Here is a 20928-nt window from a genome sequence, read left to right as displayed (position 1 = left end):
AGTTTATCATCATGAACCTTACAGGCTGTAGGTCAGACCACTGAGGGTGACACATTACCACTCCAATGCTTGAGCCACAGATGCCCACTTTAAAGACCCCTAGAGGCTCATGCTGCTTTCTATTAATTGAACAGCCTCTGACGACATCAATACCTTCTCTTAATGACATTGTTGGCCTCATCTGGCAGTTTTTTCTTTTTTAAATGACCACTACTACAAATAGACAGGGGCCAGATTGATGATATTCCAGTGTATGAATTTCAGTTTATGGTAACAGCATCACAGTTGTCATTCCAGTGTCATTTGTGCAATATCATGTGCAAAGGATGGCCAATAGCCAATCAGCCTTTTCAGCATCAGTTTCAGGTTTCGCCACCGTGCCTTATAGCTGATTAAATATAATAAACAGTGGAGGGAAAGGACAAAATGAGAACAGCTCGAGGGGAAACTGCAGATGAAACAGGAAAGGTCACCAGTTTGGCTACATTTCAGATACTTAAAACCCAAAAGCAATTGATAATTGCCGACTCATACGAAGCCCTTATCAGATAGTGATAGATCCAGTCTTAGGCATGTCGTAATAAATCCATTAATCGCATGATAAATTAAAACAAACTTGGTAATTTCCATTTTCATAATTTATAATTTTTCTCTTTTCTGTCTCTTCCTAACAAAAAAAAATATTTTTAATATTTCTGACCAAGAAAGTCCACGTGTTTAAAAATTTTTTAAAAATTAGTTTCAGTTTTCTAATTTAATTTTAACTGGCTGTTGAACTCCAGATTGCACCGACTTAACAAATTAAAGTTGAGTTGTAATTACATGTTTGGCCAAGCTTGTAAAGCTATTGGTGTATTTAAGTGTGATGTACTGGTGCAGAGTTATCAAATACATTTGTAATTGAGAACATTTATGTCTGTTATTTTAAAAAAAATAAATTTTTCTGTATCGGATTGGTATTGTCTGATATTAAACCTCAGATATCTGCATCGGTATCGGAAGTGAAAAAAGTGGATGAGTGCATTCCTTGTCCTGACATGTTATTAAAAGCATTTTAGTAAGTAAGATTAGCATCGCTAGTTGCCTCATATGTATCAGTCGGCATTATTACCAGAGTTGTTGCTATGATTGTGACTGAGGGAATCTTGAGGACTTCTGTTACAGCAAACAATGTAGGTTGTTCAGTTGGTTTAATTTAAAAATGGGCCAATCATGAACAACTGAATGAATCTGGATTATTTGTCAACTTCTCTTATACAAACAAAACTATCTAAACCTTTTGTGTTCGTTTTTTTCTTAGCTTCCCAAAATGTCAGCCTAATGAAAACAAATTCTTTCCTTCCTGTTGACACTGATGAAGTTGAGAGGAGACCAAATTAAAGAAACGAGGAGCAAAAACAGCCTCGAGGTCCATCTTCTGTCTCCTTCGGTTGAATCCCATGAGAGTCGGATGCAGAGGGGTGTGTGTGTGTGAGTGCCTGCCTTCATTTGTTCAGTGGTCAGTGGTCTGCATGGCCTCCCAGAGGACCCTGACAAATGTTTCAATGGGCCATGTCAGCATGGCTTTGTGCTGCCTAGCACCACATCTGTCTGCTCCAACGCTGATGCTCAGAGTCTGATTGGAGAGGCGGGTGGGGGAGGGTGCTGGGATGGGGATGGGGGACAAGCATCAGGCTGTAAAGAGAAAGCTGTGGAGCTCTGTTGTAATGACCAAAGAACCAAACACACATGATAAACTCTGTTGTGTGTTTAAAGAAAAGCTACGTTAACTTTAATGTAACGTCTGGTCCAGATCTGTGCGATGGCCGATGCGTTTGCTTATGTGCGCCCTATTGATCACGGTCTTTGTCTGCTTTCCTATTGATCAGAGCCATGTGCTTCCTTAGAACCTGCTGGTCATACTCAATCATTGCTGGTGAAAGGGTCTCTGTCATGTTAGCTTGCATTTGAATAGAGTCCAACGTTCCACTAGTTCTGAATGTGCTAGCCACATAGCCTCCTCTGGGGAAATGTTACTCTACATCAACATGCATCAATTCATGAACTCCTCTTGCATCATTCAGAAACTGATGTATTAATCAGTGGTGGGACTTGATTAAAATGTTTAATTGATTTAATTGCAGGGTCTGTAGTTGAAAGACACATACATTGGCAAAATAAGCAACATTTTCAATTCAAAGACCCTTTTTTGTTGCTAAATTATTGAATAACTAGACACACAAGCTCATCAGCAAGGATGTTTATTGTTTTAGTGTTTTATTAAGGTTATTCAATCATCAGATTAGTGCAAAGTTATATTCTAGAAGTTCTGTTTTCCAGTATTCCAGGGACCTGATCACTCATTGAACTTCTTTAGAAAGGTGAACTGTAGTCGTTGACATTAGCGTTGTGCTGCTGCAACATGTTTAGCATAGAGATGCTATTTCAGGTTCGAATGGCATTGCTAATAGGCTAACGCTATTTAGCACAATTTGAACACAACAGTAGTCTTTTCCAGCATCTAATCAGTTTGTTTTTTTTAAGCAAAAATGAACCCACAGTGGGCCAGGAGAAGGGACTTTGTCATTCGTTGCTGTTTGCAGTTGTAACTTGTGCGTCAGATTTGTGGGTTTACCGGAAACATGCAGATACAAAGGTTCCAGCTCAGGACTTTTGTATCCAGTTAAGGACGGCCATCACCGTCTAACAAAACTCTTTGCATCATTTTAAATCAGACGTTACACCTCAGGAATCACTTGACGGAAAATTTGAGCATAAACAATTGGTGTAATTAGTTTGTGTCATGTCTTTGAAGAGATTACCTTTTCTTGTGATTTAAAAAACAAATCTTATTCTTTCATAGTTTTCTTTTACTTTTCCAGTAGTTTATTTCATATCTTTTATGTCCTAGAGAATGAATGGCTTGTCAGCCATCCGTGTTTTCACCTGGGGATTCTATCTGGTGTGACACCAGCTCCTCACGTCATGAATTAGCTGGAATCCCGTTAGCGCGTAGCCGCCTTTGCAGGTCCTCCAGTGGCTGGCGTGCACAAAGCGTGAGGCGCCATCCAGATGGCCCTCCCAGATGGATGTTGCGGTCTTAGCAGAGATTACCTTCCTCTATTCCAGTCCCTGCGACACTCCTTAAGACTGCTGGAGCCCCGTGACACACTAGCCCAATTACTGTGCTACTTCACCTAGCATTGGAATCACAGCTATTCTGCTTTGCTCACTACTGGAAAGCAGCTAATCTGCTGTCAGCCTACATCTGTTCATATATTTGTGTGGCCAGTTGATTGATTAATAATTAGGCAAATCTGAGGCAAGGAAACTGATGAGTTGAGTAGCAGTGGGACGACGTGGGCTAGCGCTAAGTGGTTTATCAGTAACAGACTCCATCCTCTGTATCATTGATACGGCAAGCTAGGGTCAACTCATGCTGTCTGCATGAGCCACTCGCTAGTTGTTTGGTCCAAGTTTTACGGTTATGATTTGTGAGGTTCTGGAGTAAAGAAAATGTTGGTTTCTAACATTTAGATGAATGTCATGAAATTTGGCAACAGTGAAGCTTAGATGTTAAAAGGTCCCTTAGAGATCTCCAGATTCATATTTTCTGTATCATGAAGATATTTTGTGATTCAACAGTGTACTTTTAGTGATAAGAAAGAAAAATAAAAATAGAAGTTGTGTGTAATGTTTTTCCATCAAACGAGGTTTGGTTGCTCCAGACTTGAATGCTTTCCAGTGTAGTTTGTGGTTTTCATTTAAAATTAGATGTCTACTGTGGTGGATGACACATTTGTGACGGTCAGGCTCATCTCTAAAAGCTTTCTACTGTAATGTAGATTCAGGTTTAATGGAAACAAGCGTGGGGTTTACATAATTGTCATCTCTCGTGTCACTTTAACCTGTTGTTTTCTGCACCGAGGTTTTAGTGTCGGGAATGGCGAGTCCATCCAGCTGCTCCCGACCCACAAAATGCGAGCATTAACACTGGCAGAAAATGACGGGGGCTTCACATGTGGCTTTGTAGAGACCTCGGTTGACATCAGAGCAGTTTTTGAAAGTCTGTCGCTGCTGTAAGATGGAAAATCTCCCTGGTGTGGGCAGGACTTGCATCACTGGGGAACTTAAACTAATATAAGAGCGGCTCGTTGGCTTTAACTGTTTACTTCGTGGTGTTTGGTAACAGAGCTATATTCAGCCTGATTTAGTCACTTATTGTGAAATTTATTAGACCAAATCATCCAAATCTGTTTTTGTTTTGTTTTGTTTTTTTCAAAATAGTTTTTGTGTTTTTAACTGACTCATCATGCCTCATTTTCTTAGAGGTAAAAAAAACATTTTGCGTAAGGACTGTGAATCAGTTTCTTAGTCGAGGATTAATCCATTTCATTGACAATTACAAAGCAAAATAATCATACCATTTATGGTTGCGAATATGTTGTCATCTCTGTCAGTGGGTGTAGTAAAAATATCGCAGGAGGCTTTTTGGAAAACACTGTTGACTGATTTAGTCCACTTTAGATGCAGAACATTACTGTAACAGTCAACGTTTTGAATGAATAAATAATAGGCTCTGGCTTTTTCATTCAGTTTACACTCTCAGTGTAAAGTGTTTGTTTTGCTTCAGTTTCCACATGAGATTCAGTTTCATTTAGTAAATGGGGAACAAAGTGTGAAGAAAATCCAATATTTCTCAATAGAATCCTCATTGCTTGATATTCTAATATCATGCAGCTGTAAAAAAATATTCTCAAATGTCAAATTTAATTAGTTTTACTGTGTGTTAATTTGTACTTTTTGTATTATGGCCTGCTGACAGAAACCACGTCCTGTAGTGGACATCTCCACCTTTCCTTTCAGTAGATTACAGAGAGGCGTTATAAATCAGGGTTCGTCAAAGCAGGAGTGAATGTCTCTAGGCTTTAGTTGGCGGGTGTTAGTTGGCGTGTGGCCGGAGCCAATCACAACAGCAAAAGTTGACATGAGTTGGGAGCCGCGCTGGTTGACTGTGTTCTTGTTTCAAGCTTTAGGTTTGCTATTTTAAGCGGGAACACGCTTGAGTCACCGGACAGAAACACTCACGCCCATGATGAAACAAAATGAGTGGGCGATTAGCATAACTGGGGATGTTTGAGTTTTGCTTTGTGCTGTGTGTTAGAAAATATTGTTCTAACACACACTCCTTTGTAGAAAGCTTTCATGACAAGGACAGACTATATTTAGTCTGGTTAGTGGGACACTGTGGTGTTTTATAGCAGTCTAGGGCTCAATTAAAGTCACCCCTACCCACCTCTCAGAGATCATATTTGATGTCCTGTCCCTTGTTCTCTACACACCTGACTCCTTAAGCCTCTTGGCACCTAGAAATGGCATCATTAAAGTGGCTGTTTCTACAAAAATGTGTTTTTTTCCATATGTGTTAAAACTGTCACCATGTCCTGACTGTGTAACACAACACATAATCTGTGTAAAGATCAATCTCCTCTGCCTCCTCCCAGTGCTAGTATTATAGTATAGTATTATTATAATGCACCGCTCTCACTCAAAAGCAACCAATCAGAGCCAGGAGGAGGGTGTTAGTGCGGTCAATCATTCTAGTGTACGCAACGTAACTAGCTGTTACAGAAAAACTATTTATTTACTGTTATGCTAACTATCCTTAACATTCATGGCAGGATCGGTTGTGGGGAACGCAGTAGCGTAACAGAGAGCAAGGGGAGGATGTCAGCAGCGAGTACACAAGCATGATTGACAGTGATAAGGTCTGCCAATGGGCTCTGACTGGTTGTTTCCTGTTAGCACTGGGAGAAGCCAGACAAGCTGAATTTTTCCATAAAAGTTACGTACCAGTTTGATGCCCTTCTGCTTTGTTGGGACAATTTTGAAAAAACAAACTTTTAATTTAGTGGGATCAAACTTCAGTGTAAAGAAATATTATTTTTTCCCCATCAAATCTACTGTAGCAACATTTCTGAAACCCCTAAGAGTTTAATGTTAAAGTAGCTGAAGCTTTTTCAATGTGTACATTGAAGTTGATCAGAGTGCTGGAAAATCTTTAGTCAGTAACTCAATACTTTTTGTTTTCCTTGGATATAAATATAACGTGACACAGAGGTGTTTCTTCAAAAGGAGAAGAAATTTTGAATAAACTAAAGATAGAAGTGTTTTTGTCTTGTTCAGACTAAAATCCCGTCTGGAACTTGATGTCTTTTCAGAAATCAGCGACTTGGAGGATTTAACTAAATGACTCTGGGATCAAAGGGAAATAAATGTCGGTCTCATGATTTGGTTTAAGTGTGAAAATGTGAAACGGTGAGGTCAGGGTGAAAGCTGCTGATTGATATAAAAAAATGTTCAGCCAGTTTAGGTGGTGGAGAAAGGGAAAAAAAAAAAAACTTGTATCCTAAGGTAGAATTATTTTCTGCTGACTGGAATCAAACCACAGGCTGTATGTGAAAATGTAAACTCACCATCAGCAGTAATAATGCAGAACAGATGCAGGGAACACGAAAGCGTACAGAAACTACCAACCTCCTTTTTTCCACAAAAACACAGCAGGAAAAGGAATAACGCAGTAGGTTGGTTCTTTTATCTTTCTTTTATCTGTGTGTAAAGCTAATTCCCAAATCGTACACTCAATTCATTTTTCCTCTGTTTTCTTCTTTCTTGTGGTCAATTTCAACTTATCCTACTGCTGATAAATGGAGCCAAAGGAAAATTACACTTAATTCAATCACAGAACTGAGCTGAATTATTATCTGCCGTATTTACAGGCAAATCAAGACCGCTCGAATTCCTGATGAGAACCAATCGCAGCTCCCAAGGAATACGAAATGATGAAGTGTGTGTTTTTTGGATGTCCTAAAAGGTGTTTTGATTGGAAGGCGCCTGCTTTCCTTCGTCATTTTCAGGAACCGCTCACTCAGTTTGACTTTTTTCCCCTCTCTTTCTTTTCCTCCCTTTCTCCCCTCTTTCTCTTTTCAGGGACATCAAGCCTGACAACATTCTGCTGGATATGAACGGCCACATCCGCCTGGCTGACTTCGGCTCCTGCCTCAAGCTCATGGAGGATGGGACGGTAGGTTTTGACTGCGCCGCCGCCGCTGCTGCTGTTGTTCCTCCCGGTCCAAAGCAAATAATACCAGAGTTTTACTAACCTCACTGCCTTAACCCCGGGGGTCTCCCATGAGGAGCGTGCGGTTCGGCTGCTTGGCCTGGCTCTGCGATTCAGACGATTCTCCTGATGTTACAGGAAGGAAAACTGAAGGGATGAAATGAAAGATTACAGAGCGGAAAATGCTAATAATAAGGGCGACTGCTCCAAGTCTGAAAGTAGGATGAAAGTGATGCAGACTCCAGTTACCCCCCCAAAAAATTAAATTCCTTGTTTTAATCAGTTACATTCATTCATTTAAATGGTGTTCTTTACTAAATGACACAGAGAGATGCGTTTATGTTTAAGAAAATACGAGAACATGAGAGGAAGCAGGACTGCTACGTCTTCACCCACTTCAAAATAAGAGCATGAATATAAGCATCCAACTATTTGAAGAGTTCTTGACAGTCGATGACCAAAACTTCCACACTGACGTCGAACTTAATTCAACTGAAAGTTTGCAGAACAGCAAAGCAAAGTAGCGCTTTAGAATTTATCTGGAGGAATTGGTGTAGAGGACGTTAAATGCATGAAATGTTTTCAAAATTAGCAAAAAACGATAAAGCTTCAAATGAAAGATTAGCTCCATGATTAGCGGTTTTGTGCCCACTTCTATCTAAATGCATAGGCCATTCAGTGCCTTGTAACCTAATATGATTTTCAAATGGATTCCTTTACAGTCAACAAATAAAAGCAGTGATTTAAAGACTGGTGAAAAATCAGTCATTTTCCAGCTGCCTGATGCTTTTAACTTTTTTACTGAGACTGGCTTGAATAAAGACGACCAGAATAATATCAGAATTAAAGGTTCCTAGTCAAAACATGGCACAGATCGCTAGTGTGTGGTTGTAAGAAGGTTGTAGACTGATTTAATCCATCTAAGTTGGTTTGGTTTGTGGCCTTTAGCCTTACCATGTATAATTATCCCAATCTTTAACCTTGTATTTCACGTAGAAAAAATTAATGACGCATGTTTTTTCTGCATTGAGCTGAGAAACATTGTGATCCATTTTATGAATTGTGAGGTTGTCGTCAGCATATGATTAATATTGAGATGTTTTAGTGCCCTCAGGAACCCCATGTGATATTTGTTTGCCAAATGACAAAAAGTAGCTTTAGTTTGACGTGTGAACACAAACAGATGAGACTTAAAGTAAAGGTACAACAATGTAAAGCGTAACGTAAAAAGAAGGCAGTGTTTGTAAGGCAGAAACATATTTCAAGTATTAAACATAGCTGCTTTTTTGACTTTATATCTGTGCAAAGATTGGTTTTTCCATCTTACAACATTCAGAAGGCATGGAGGTGAGAACCTCCTCCTCCACTAACCACTAGCCTTTCCAGTGAGTACTGCTTAGTAACATGACGCATGTTTTTTTTTGTAGCCTAAAGCAGTTTGATAAGCGTCAGTACAGCAGACAAACTTAGAAATAACCTTTGTAATTAAGCCTCGAAGCGTTCATGCATCACTCTGTACTTGTATAATACAAAACACCTAAGAGGATCCTCTCTCAACAGGACTCTGAATGTTGGGTGAATGCAATAATGCTATGAGCAAATATACTACATATTTTAAACAAAACCAGGATAATATTGATTAAAAATGAGAAATTTGAGCACAACAGCGGTCCTAAAGTTTTACATCCATTTTTACAGCGTTCTGACAGCTTGAAGGGAGGAATCTGTGTAGGAGTTGTGTGGTTTTGCTTTAAATGTTGCCGAGCAGCTTGGCTAACGGTTTCAGAAAGTTCATTTAGTTGGTCTGAAGAGCCTCTGACGATGATCACAGCTCTGCTCCTGCACTGAATCCTGAACCAAGAGTTAGGACACTGCAGTGAGCCTCTCCTGTCTGCCATGCTACTGATGAGCCACCACTGATGAAATTAAACCCAACTCATAACAGCGACTGTAACACTGCCATGAATCTGCATTATAAAATGAATTGAGAAAAGAAACCTCGCTGTTCACATTCATTTATTTTGAGAAGTCTTTAAATGTAACTTCAACATCCGTCGTCTTGATGTTTGCTTTTCTCTAAGGCTACATAGAGCAGGTTTTCATGCTCTATTCTGATTTTTTGCTGAATTTTTTTTAGTCATAGTCAATACTAGTGAATCAATCAATAAACCAAGCTTATTTGTATAGCACATTTCAGCAACAATGCAGTTCAAAGTGCTTCACATTATAAAAACGCAGAAGGGCAAACTCATAACAGACACCACTCAGTCAAAAATGTAGAAAAACGGTTACATCATCAAAATCATCAATGCACATCAAATATGTCGGTCAGTGTTTCCTTTATTATGACTCAAAAGCAGCTCTATAAACTCTAGTGAATGATGTGACTGCAATCAGACTCCTATGTGAACGGTTTACTGTGTGCAGAATAAGAACGCAGACATCACACAGCAACACGCTGTTTACTGAAGTAACAACGGATCCTGACGTTTACGGATTCATGTTAAAGTTTAGTCAGCAACAGGAGCCGACAGAATTGTCACAAAATCATAAGAAGGCAAACGAAGATAATAAAAAAAATAGCCCAACTAATAGCAATGGTCTTTTGTGGAGAATTGACTGCAACTTCTGTAGAGAAGTGTGTTTCTGCTGCAGAATTACGACATTAATGACATAAAGTCTAATGAAACTGAAAATGACCGTTCTGACTGCAGACTCTGAAAACTACAAACTATGCATCTGTTTTAGTACCACATACAGAAATAGAGGAAATCAGATGTTTTTGTAAAAGATTGGAATTGTGCCATTCGGACTGTGGTGAAAAAGTCAGATATGTGTCACATCTGAGCAGAAAAATCAGATTTGTAGGGTGTGTTTATGTTTACGCTCTCTCTGCCGCGTTCCGTTCAGTGGATTCATTGGATCCTAAGTGGTGTTTTGCTTTCCACTGCCAGGTCCAGTCCTCTGTGGCAGTAGGAACTCCAGATTACATTTCCCCCGAGATCCTCCAGGCGATGGAAGACGGGAAGGGCAAGTATGGACCCGAGTGCGACTGGTGGTCCCTGGGCGTCTGCATGTACGAGATGCTGTACGGGGAGACTCCTTTCTATGCAGAATCCCTGGTGGAAACCTACGGGAAAATCATGAACCACAAGGTGAGCCGACTGGAGTTCAGCGCCGCCGGCCGGCGGGTTTCGTTTGTTGTTTTCTCACACTCTCAGCTGTCTGATGTCATTTCCTTTTAACAGGAGCGATTCCAGTTCCCACAGCAGATAACAGACGTGTCGGAGGAAGCGAAAGATCTGATTCGCCGCCTCATTTGCAGTCGGGAACACAGGCTGGGTCAAAACGGCATCGAGGACTTCAAACAGCACCCGTTTTTCACTGGTACACACAGAGTTCTTCCTCATCCTGATACTCAGTGTGAATATAAATACATACCTGACATCACTTATACCTCAATAGAATGAATTATAATAATAAGTTATTATTATTATTATAGCATTTTAATCAGAATTCATTGTGTCATTGTGTGGTGTTCTTAATTGTACCAACTCGTGTTGTTGCTGCTTTCAGGCATAGACTGGGACAACATTCGTACTTGTGAGGCCCCTTACATCCCAGAAGTCAGCAGTCCTACAGATACCTCTAACTTTGACGTAGACGACGACTGTCTAAAGAATTCGGTAAGGTCTTATTTAGTAAAACATGTGACCTTATATGCAGTATTTGTTATATTTTGTAAAGAATCACTTATTTCTCTTGTTGTTTCCTGGCTTTCAGGAGACTATGCCTCCTCCCTCTCACACTGCCTTCTCTGGCCATCACCTGCCGTTTGTGGGTTTCACCTATACAAGTAAATGGTAAGTGTAATCCTCTGAATCACTCCCAGAATCAGGCTGTGGTGATGTGTGTGTTTTTGAGGAGTTGGTCCTGAACTGAAGTGGAAAGTGTGTTCCTGTTCAAATAAAAGGTGTATTTTTTTCTTAAATAAAAGGCTTGTTCCTTGCTTTCTTTTTTCTGTTTGTTTGTCTGTTTTTATCTCCATCTTTATTTATTTCTTCACGTCTGTCTTTGTCCTTAGCACTTTGTATTGCCTTGTTGCTGAAAATGTGTTATATAAATAAAATTACCTTACGTCTTTCTTTCCTTCTTATTTTTCTGTCCGTATTTCTTTCTTTGTCAGTCTTTTTCTTTTATTACGTCTTTCTTTCTTACTGCCCTTTTTTAGTGTTTTTTCTCTATCCCTCTGTTCTTCTTTCCTTTCTTTGTTTTTCTTTCTTTCTCTCTTCCTTTCTTTCTGTTTTTTCTCTCATGAGTCTTTCTGACGAGTATAACACACATTTGTTTTGGACCCTATTAATTCTGATACGCCTAAATGAATGAATTAATCTTCCTAAACTGATAGTCCAGGAAAGGAGAGCGTTAGTCAGAGAATCAGGGTTAGCGCCATGGTAACTCTGGAGGAGCTTTAAAGACCCACAGCTCAGGTGGGAGAATTTGGTGAAACCCTTCAAGTCTAATTTTCACCGTTTACTTACCTCGTAGTTCCCTATCGGACCGGGGCTGCCTCCGACAGCTGGCCGTGGATCCGGGCAAAGCAGGGCAGGGCCAGTTGGACCTGGAAGTCCAGCGCAGGCTGGAGGACAGCCTCGCCACCGAGGCATACGAGAGAAGGATACGTCGCCTGGAGCAGGAGAAACTAGAGCTGAGTCGCAAACTGCAAGGTGAGCTTCTGCCGATGCCTCATCTGTTCTTAGTATATGGTGGTGAATCCAACCTCCACTGGTCCAACAAACCCGGTCGTTCTCCCCATTACAGAGTCGACTCAGGCTGTGCAGGCCCTGCAGCACCCAACAGGCGAGGGACCAGTCAGCTCCAACAAGGAAGTGGAGATCAGGAGCCTCAAGAGCGAGATCGACATTCTCAAGAAGCAGATCGCAGGTCAGGGTGTAAAAACTGACCCACACTGAAAGTCAAACTTCATGTTCTCACTCAAACGCATCCCTGTATCAGACTCAGGCCAACTGGAGAAGCAGCTGGAGGACGTGACATCAGCGCGCAGGGACCTGGAGGACTCGTCCAAACACATCAAGAGTCTGGAGAAGCAAATGAAAAGCCTCACACAGGAGAAGGACGACTTACAGAAGGTAAAAACACTCATTTCTGCTGCTTGTCTGATTTTTGTTTCAGCTTTTTTGACCTATTTGCTGATGGAAGGTTTTTCCTTTAAGAATATTTTACACTTTCGCTGCATCCGTAATCCAACTATACCAAATCTGTATAAACAGGGATCCTTAAAAAGGCTTAAAAATTTTTACACTAGTGTATCCAAAATGAAAGCCTGTAAATTTCATAAAATTTTTATTTAGCCTTAAATATGCTAATCACAAGTCTTAAAATCTTGTTGTGGTCGAACAATTTAGTCTGTAGTTTATTTTTCTCCTGGACGTTTCTGTTTGGCATCAGTTTGAGCCGCAAGCAGTCTTTATTGCTAACTAGCTGCTAGCATACCTTTGCTAGCTAGTTAGGCTTTTTGCATCCACACTTACCGATGTAAGTGTAGATTTATGGGCAGTTGGCTAACCAATACGAGGCTAGCTGTGTTCTGTCCCAAAAAATCTGCAGGGAGTTCAGACTGTAGAGAACATTCCAAAATATGTAATTTTCTTCTCTAAATTTTTTTTGTAGTTCAGGTCTTAAATTTCATTCATAATGGTCTTTAAAAGTCTTAAATATGATTTGGTGAAACCTACAGAAACCCTGATGAAGATGGCTTTTTTTGGTAAATGTTGAACTTCAAAGTTTTGTTGAGGATGTGAAACGATTCCCGTTTCTCTCTCCGCTCTGAGCAGGGCCTTGTGGAGGCGGCTGAGAAAATGAAGTCCCAGTCTAAAGAGCTGAAGGAGGCCCACAGCCAGAGGAACCTGGCCATGCAGGAGTTTTCTGAGCTCAATGAGAAGCTGACAGAGTTCAGGTAGAACCCTGCACGCTTGTGTTTTCCTGGACTGATTGTTCTGCCCGGAAACGGGTTATTTTGCCTGTGCACAAAACCAGCAACCTTTAGATTTAAACTGTCTTGGCAGGTCTGCAAAGCAGCGCCTGGTTCGCCAGCTGCGCGACAAGGAGGAGGAGATGGAGAGCCAGAATCAGAGGGTGGAGGCTCTCCGCCTTGAGGTGCGAAAGGCTGAGAGGGCCAAGAAGGAGGTAGAGTAGACTCCCTGTGATTGGTAGCAACACCTTTCTCTGTCTGCACCTGCTGGTCAGTAAACACTTCAACCTCCGGTTAGCCTTCCACTTTTATTGCCTTTCCTCAGGTACGAGGCGTGGCTTTCTTTTACTCTCTAGTTTCACAGTCCCGACACCATCCGTAGTCAGAAAAACAGTAGAATATAGTCACCAACTAAAAAAAATATTTCATTTTATGTGTAGCATTGTTGTTTAGTTGTGCATGTTTTCTCATATGTCTCTAGGTTGTTGTTGTTTTCTCTCAAGGTTTCTAAGTGGTCTGGAAAGAATGTGGAGTTAAAGTATTTTCTAGGATTGGGGAAGTATGGAAAAAGAAAATGAAGCATAAAAAATTTATTTCCAGATGTGCATTTCCACCTATCCATCCATCTGTCCATCCGTTTATCCAAACTGCGCTTAAAGGGGCAGTATTATGTAAAATCGACTGTTTTGAGCTTTACATCATGTTATTTTCTCATCAAAAACGTACCTGGAGTGTTGCCTTGATTCTGTCATGTATGTTTGAGAAATCCTCAAACATGCATCCTTTAATCTCCCATGGCAACCATTCAGCTGTGCAAACCGTCTAGGTGGACCTAGCCCTGGATTCGAGGAAAAAGCTATTCCTTGAAAGCTGCAGTTTCCAACCTTTTTCCAATCAGTTCCTTCAGACTAGCCAGCAGCAATTAGCAAACACCTGGTGGAACTGAGTATCTGCTGTGTTTCACTTCTCAGTGAAACACTGGAAAAAATGTTGAGCGGTTAATACTTTAGCCATATTGTGATGACTTCCTACAGGTGGAGTTTCAGAAAGAGGCCCAATTTAAGGCGTTAAATTACAAAATCAAAGTTCTTTAGTTATATTTTATATATAAAATTTTTATAATAACTGAATGTGACACAGTTACTAGATAGTGCTATGAAATGGCACCATGCTCCTAGAAAACACATACTACTGCCCCTTTAAGAAATGAGTTTTAATGGTAAATGTGTAGGAATCATGTTCAGGAAGTCATATCAGCTGAATGTTGGTCTCCAATCAGTCCGCGTTTGTCCGTCACCAGATGGAGGTTCAGGCTGAGGAGCAAGCCGCCGAGGCTCAGAAAGAGAAAAAGCTGAGAGAGCGCAACGAGCAGTACAGCCGCCAGCTGGAGGAGGAACTGGAAGGACTTAAGGTGAGGATGCAGCGCAGCACATCTCATCCCAGGAACCCTGTTGCCGCTCTGTTTTTAAATCTCTGATCATTCCGGCTCTGCAGGTGAAGCAGGTCGGCTCTCCGGCCGCTCCGGCTTCAGCTGACCAGACGCAGGAGGTGGGGCGTCTGCGAGCAGAGATGGAGAAGAAGGCGCTGCTGTACGAGGAGGAGCTGGCGCGCAGAGAGGCTCAGCACAGCACCGAGCTCAAGGCGCTGCGCAAAGAGCTGAGGGACGCCGAGAGCCAGCAGCTCAACCTGCAGAAAGAGATCCTGATGCTGAAAGACAAACTGGACAAGATCCGCCGGGAGAGGTGAGACTGTCCCTCTGTCTCTGCTCTGGCTTGTTAATCAGCTGTCTGATCTGATCAAGACTTTTTATTTTTGTTTTTTTACAGTGCTGATACTGTGAGGTAATTACAGAAAGATGTCTAACATATCCAGATAAATAGCTGTGATGTATTTGCTGTAGTTTCCCCAGAGGTTCCTGTCCTGATCACTGTCTTTTCTCAGAGTTCTTGTATAGCTATATTTTAAGCATGTTGGATACGGAGGACCAAAAGGGACAAAATTAAATAAATATATCATTGAATCACTAATTAAGTATGAAAAGGAAATATATAAATTCTTAATTAAATGTTTAGTATGTCAATAAATCATTAAAATGCAAATTTATCTTGGTAGATCTGTCAAACTCAACAAGTTCAGCCAAATTTTTTGAAAATCATCTACAGATGGTAGATATTCATAATCTTTTCCTTGGAGATGTTTTACAATTAACAGACTAGATGGAAAGTGGAATCATTTTAACAGACTCAGGCTGAACTAGTTGATCAGTTTTAGCCCCGCCCATAACCACGCCCCACGACTTTGATGGCGAGTTTGACAGATCGAATTATTTCATGGTGATGCTGCAGGAACCATGAAATAATTAAATACACAATTAGTTATGTTGAGCCACTATTATAAGCTTGAGTCTTATTGATTTTAACTACATATTTTATAAAATGTGTAATAAATACATAATTTAAACCTTTAATTCACCATTTAATTATTTTACGGTATATTTAATAAATGATTTAACAATGTTATTTATTTAATTTAGTCCCTTTTGACGTTCCATAGTTAGATACGTGTATGAGCATTAATACCCTCACAGAGATGGCTGCCCTGATCTGATTTGTTGGCACAAATAATATCATTTTTATCTTCTCAAGGCTTCAGCAAACTGTTCAGCTGCTTCGGGCCCCAGAACTGATCTGGGGCCTCTGTGAGTCACATCACTGCTTTTTTCTCTGCGCTCTGCGTGGGCCAGCAGGAGGTTTTCGCACTACGATAGCCTCCAGTAAAACTGCGGCACTATTGTGATATTTAGCCCAAGAAAAAGAATGATGATGGCTGTCCTTTTAGTTTCCACACTATGGCGTGTCTGTACATTTTGAAACTGGAAACTTTTTCTGTAAATTCCTGTAAAACATAACCAGCTGGCCGACTTTGATTATGGAGCCATGAAAGTATAATTATATCGACTCCGATTTCCTCATTTTGGATGATCAGCTGATACTTACCGACACTCTGCGCAGCTAACAGTAGTCACCACCGCTGTTTTTTCAGACAAAGAAAATCTGAATCGGCTTTTTAAAAATCGGTGATCGGCCAGAAAACTGCAATCGGTGCACTCTTAGTGAAAATATCTTCCCAGGATGGATGATATTTTCCTGTTGTATTTTTAGAAGTAGTTGTTTTTACACCCCACATTTCTACAGTTACTAATATGTTAGCTTATTTTAGCTGTACAGTCCATTAACATTTGAGAACTTGGTTGACACTGCAGGGTAATTGATGTTAACTGTAAGTTCTCCAAAACGACTTCTGTTGAACAAGCAAAGAAAAACCCCATCGCAATAGGAGATGTAATCGTTAGTGCATTTTATCCGTCAGCAAGCGTTTTCCAGAACGGCGTTCAGCCTGTCAGAAAAAATAACCTGACACCACATGATTCATATTTATATTCAGGAAGCTTTAGAGGTTGTTTTTTAGCCTCAGATTTACCTTCCTGCCTGCTGCTGCTGATGTATTATTTTCACGGCTGCTTAATTCCTTTTTAAACACACCGCTGGATCAGCTTCTAACTGCATTAATGTGTCGGCCTTAAAAAACAAGCGTCAGCTTTTGGTTCAGTCTTTGATTCAGCTGCGACTCTCAGGAACAAAGAGAGTCACAGTTTAAAGAAAAGTCGAGCCGAAACACTCGGCTGTATATTTACAAAGTTTATTTGAGGAATATTTTCCAATGAAGCCACAGCCAGAGGTCAGGATCTCACTAACAGATGGGGGTTACGTTCCTACAGTAACAAAGTGGGCGTGTGTGTGTGTGTTTTGTTTTTTTTTTGCAGCCAAAATGAGCGTGAAGAGTTTGAGACGGAGTACAAGCAGAAATATGAGCGTGAAAGAATCCTCCTCACTGAGGAGAATAAGAAGCTGTCCAGTGAATTAGACAAGGTACAGTATGTGTTCCTGTGTCTAACAGAAGTCATTATGAATGCATATGAAACAGCTTTTATTTTTACTTTGCTGTAGTGCATTGTCAGCTTTTCTGTGATTTGTTTGTCCCCATCACACACAGTAACTCTGAGACCCCCGTCCCACCCCCAGTGCTGTAACCCCAGGTAACCCTTCTTGGAAAGCCTGTCGCATTCCTCCCTCCACCCCCTCTCTCCCAGCTATGCCAAAGAAATCACTGTACAATATTCCGCTCACAAACAGCCTGTAGCCGGCCACACAGTTGGATAGACGCTGGATCTAGCTGTGTTGACTTTGGAACCGGCTCCTGGAAGTTCAAACCCCCCGCCCCCCTTCAGCCTCCCACTTTAAATGGTCTCTAATAACTGGGAGGCATTCTGACCTGTGGAGTACAATCTGAGTATATTTTTAAAGTCTGTAAGTGATAAAACACAGAGGGAAATCAGGAGAATCACATGGCTGCCACTGCAGTCGTATCACTAAAATGTGTTGTAGGTTTTTGAATCGCGTTGGCTTGGTTAGATCTGTTTAGGAGGCCAATAGAAACAAATGGAGACCTTGTTCTCTTCTCTATGATGAACGTCCTCATTGCTTTCAGGGTGTCTGAGCATCATTTAAAAGTCTTAAACTCTTAAACTAAAATTAAGGCCAGCTTAAAAATCAAATTCATTTAAAAAATGTAAGTTAATCACAGGTCTTAAATTTTGTCGTAGCAGGACTTTTTAATCTTTTATAATCTATGTAGTTTGAGTTCATTCTTCATTCCGTTCTGAATCGAGACAGTAGAGGCTATTGCTAGCCACCTGCTAATATGCCGTTGCTAGTTAGCTAGCTTTCATTTGAAAGTGTAAATTCATCAGCAGTTGGCTGGACGAAGTTCATCTTCACCACTGGCTCACTTCTGTTGCCAAACCACACGATGTCACGTATATTTGGTTCAATGAACCTCGACACTACTACAATATGAAACATGCTATTGTCTTTTGCTCATGTCCGTCGTGATTCAGGTCTTAAATTTCATTCATAAGTCTTAAAAAGCATTAAGTTACAGTTGGTGAAACCTGTAGAGGCCCTGGTTTTGTACCTGTGAACAAATCATTTTATACCCAAATTGTTGCCATTTTTATTTATAGGGGTACACTGATAAATTGGCCCCAATTTCCTTACTTTTTGGATAACTTAAACTTGAGACTATCATGAGAGAGAGCTGACTGACGGACCTGGCCACCAGGTCACGTCTGCATGTTTGTGGTTAACAATAGTCACGCCAGTGTTTCCAATATATTGGCGTCTTTTGGTGCAACTTTTCAGAGACAAAAAATATCGGTATTGACTAAAATTGGAATCTACAGGTCAGGCTTTTGAAAGATCAGTGATCAGCCAGAAAACTGCAGTCAGTTCACCCCTATTTATTTGTTTATTTATTTATTTGAGAAGATAAATTATTTTGCAAATTATGCTAAAACCTTTTACTACATTTTGGTAGTGGCCCATGTTTAAACCAACTGACAATAAAATACGACAATTCAAATTGGAAGACATTTAAACAACTTCCTGCTGATCTATATCATTTATTTCAAGTCACACCAAGTCAGTTTCAGTACAATAAGTCATAAAGAGAAAGTTTAAGATTAAAATCATCACTTTTCAATAGTGGTTTGATTTCAGACACATCCAGCAGTTCATGGCTTCGTTTCAAACAGGAAAATTAAATATGAAGCAGCTGAAATAGCAAATACATGAAGTGGCAACGGGATGGAATGACCGCCACCCACCTTTGGGATTGTAAAACATTTATAAGCAAGCAAGTGTTTTCCAACTCCCTAAATCTTTTCTATCCAGTAAAGCTACCAAGAAGCTTCACACCTCTATAATTACTCACTAAGAGTTTCTGGTGATCATTTCATCACCTGGCAGAACCTTTAAAATGCCTCTAAAAGCCTTAATTACAATGACCTCATTGCGTCTGGATGTGAGGTCATGATTCTTTGCGACACCACGCTAAGAGGTGTTTTTTTTTTTCTACAGCGTCTGAGAAGCTTTTCTGTTCTGAAATGAGACGGGAACGGTTCTTTGGAAAGGAAACCCAAAACAAGAGGAAGTTGGTCTCTGCTTGCTCGTCGCGTCACAATAAATGTGTCCGCAAATTAAAGAGGATAGAGAAAAACAGTCAGGCAGTTTGAGACCTGCATTGATGTCGCCATGGTGACATCTACACAAACATACACACACACAAACCCCTATCGCTGAAAGGACTCAAAACGGAGTTCTCTTAACGTTGGTGTGTAAATGGACGGACTCGGAGTTCTAATGCGGTCCAGTTGAAGTCTGCTACACTCATCAGCCCACTTTTATTTTAATGTGTTTCATCAGTCGGATGTCAGGCGTCCGACGACAGCTTTATGATTGGACACGTTTTCTGCTGCTCTCCCCCCAGTTGAGCGGGATGTTTGAGAAGGTGAGCAGCTCCAACGAGCAGCTGGAGGAACAGATGAGGGAGCTGGCTGACAAAAAGGAGAGCGTGGCCCACTGGGAGGCCCAGATCACCGAGATCATCCAGTGGTAAGACGCACACAAACCAGCCGCCTTCTCAAGTGACTCAAAGCGCAGTCCTGACAGGCCTCTTACTTTTCCACTCAAGCCATGGCACAGAAACACACACACTCACACAGATTGGGTTCCTCTTCACTGTAAAGCTGCTGCGTGTCTCGCATACCTTTGAAGATGGTCGAGCCGCTTGACCCTCCCTGCCTCTCAGATCCTCTCCCATCACAGCTGACACTTCACCAACTGCTCTACTCCCCCCACTGACTTCCCCTCTTTTCTGTTGGACGGGCCTGAAGTCTTGGCATAGCGCGCATACCCCACACAGACACGCTGAACCACAGGAGCACGCTTTCAGCTCCATAGCCACAACGCATTCCTGACATGCACATACAAATGTTGAGCTTGGGGATGTTTCCTCTGGAGGAATCTGGTAGCCAGTGTCGCCCTCTGCTGGTGGAGCTTTGCCACGGCACAAGAGGAACTGCATGTCTGTAGGAGTTTAGTTATTTCTCAGTAGACATTTAGAGCAAGAATTTTTATGAAAATGTGTTTTTTTTTCTTAGCCTTTACTGGTGAGAAAAAAGTACTAATATTGCAAGACAAAGTTGTATAACAATAAGCCAAAATGAAACAAGAAAAATGTCATAATTAGACAAGTTATTTTATAAGAACAGTCATAATAATACGAGCATAAATTCAGTTGTAATTTTATAACTTTCTTCCAGTATTTTTGTGTTTTTATTCTGCCAGTATTCTGACTTTAGTCTCATAATTTCACAAAATAAACTCTTCGTCTGACCCCAACACTCCATCATATTACACAAATAAATCTCCATTGCTTTTTTTCTGGGTGTCTCTAAACAACATTTACTGAACCAAACTGAATTTAAACGATCAACTTTCAAAGTTTTGAGCAACAGTCAATGTTCTGTAGACGTTCGCTTTTAAGGAATGGAGCAGTTTTTAAATGAGTGTGTGTGCGTGTGTGTGTGCACGTGTGTTGCAGGGTGAGTGATGAGAAGGACGCTCGGGGTTACCTTCAGGCTTTGGCCACTAAGATGACTGAGGAGCTGGAGGGGTTGAGAAACACCAGCCTTGGAGCGAGAGCGACGGTAAACAAACACACAAACTGTTTTTATCAAAAGAACTGCCATGTCATTGTTGTACTCTAACACTACCTGATGATGGTTTATGAAACTATTATGATGCTTTATTTCTGACGTGGGTCATTTAAGGGCGGATATTAATAAAACCCATCCAAGCCTCTAATTTTCTTGGCGGCAGCATTTATTTAAAACGTTCATCTGGACCCGTTTCCGTTAGACATCCGTAAAATGCTG

General features: G+C 40.9%; 1 protein-coding gene across 10 annotated transcripts in view; it reads left to right on the top strand.

The window, feature by feature from the left end:
• The window catches only part of cdc42bpab (CDC42 binding protein kinase alpha (DMPK-like) b), an 84577-nt gene that overhangs the window by 44142 nt on the left and 19507 nt on the right, over nt 1–20928 (top strand). For 8 of the 10 annotated variants that reach the window (XM_032586275.1, XM_032586280.1, XM_032586279.1 and 5 more), the window contains exons 7-22: nt 6970–7063; nt 10054–10254; nt 10348–10486; nt 10676–10785; nt 10883–10962; nt 11648–11826; nt 11921–12043; nt 12116–12249; nt 12955–13076; nt 13186–13306; nt 14392–14502; nt 14586–14833; nt 14918–14932; nt 16915–17020; nt 19479–19603; nt 20595–20700. In XM_032586275.1, coding sequence (XP_032442166.1) covers nt 6970–7063; nt 10054–10254; nt 10348–10486; nt 10676–10785; nt 10883–10962; nt 11648–11826; nt 11921–12043; nt 12116–12249; nt 12955–13076; nt 13186–13306; nt 14392–14502; nt 14586–14833; nt 14918–14932; nt 16915–17020; nt 19479–19603; nt 20595–20700 — 2014 coding nt within the window. The remainder of the gene's footprint in view (nt 1–6969; nt 7064–10053; nt 10255–10347; nt 10487–10675; nt 10786–10882; nt 10963–11647; nt 11827–11920; nt 12044–12115; nt 12250–12954; nt 13077–13185; nt 13307–14391; nt 14503–14585; nt 14834–14917; nt 14933–16914; nt 17021–19478; nt 19604–20594; nt 20701–20928) is intronic. The other 2 variants (XM_032586278.1, XM_032586284.1) reach the window with 1 other exon arrangement.

The sequence above is a fragment of the Xiphophorus hellerii genome, chromosome 15, assembly GCF_003331165.1.
Source record: "Xiphophorus hellerii strain 12219 chromosome 15, Xiphophorus_hellerii-4.1, whole genome shotgun sequence".
Lineage (NCBI taxonomy): Eukaryota > Metazoa > Chordata > Actinopteri > Cyprinodontiformes > Poeciliidae > Xiphophorus > Xiphophorus hellerii.
The sequence above is the reverse complement of the archived record's forward strand: the minus strand, read 5'-3'. Positions and strand labels throughout refer to the sequence as shown.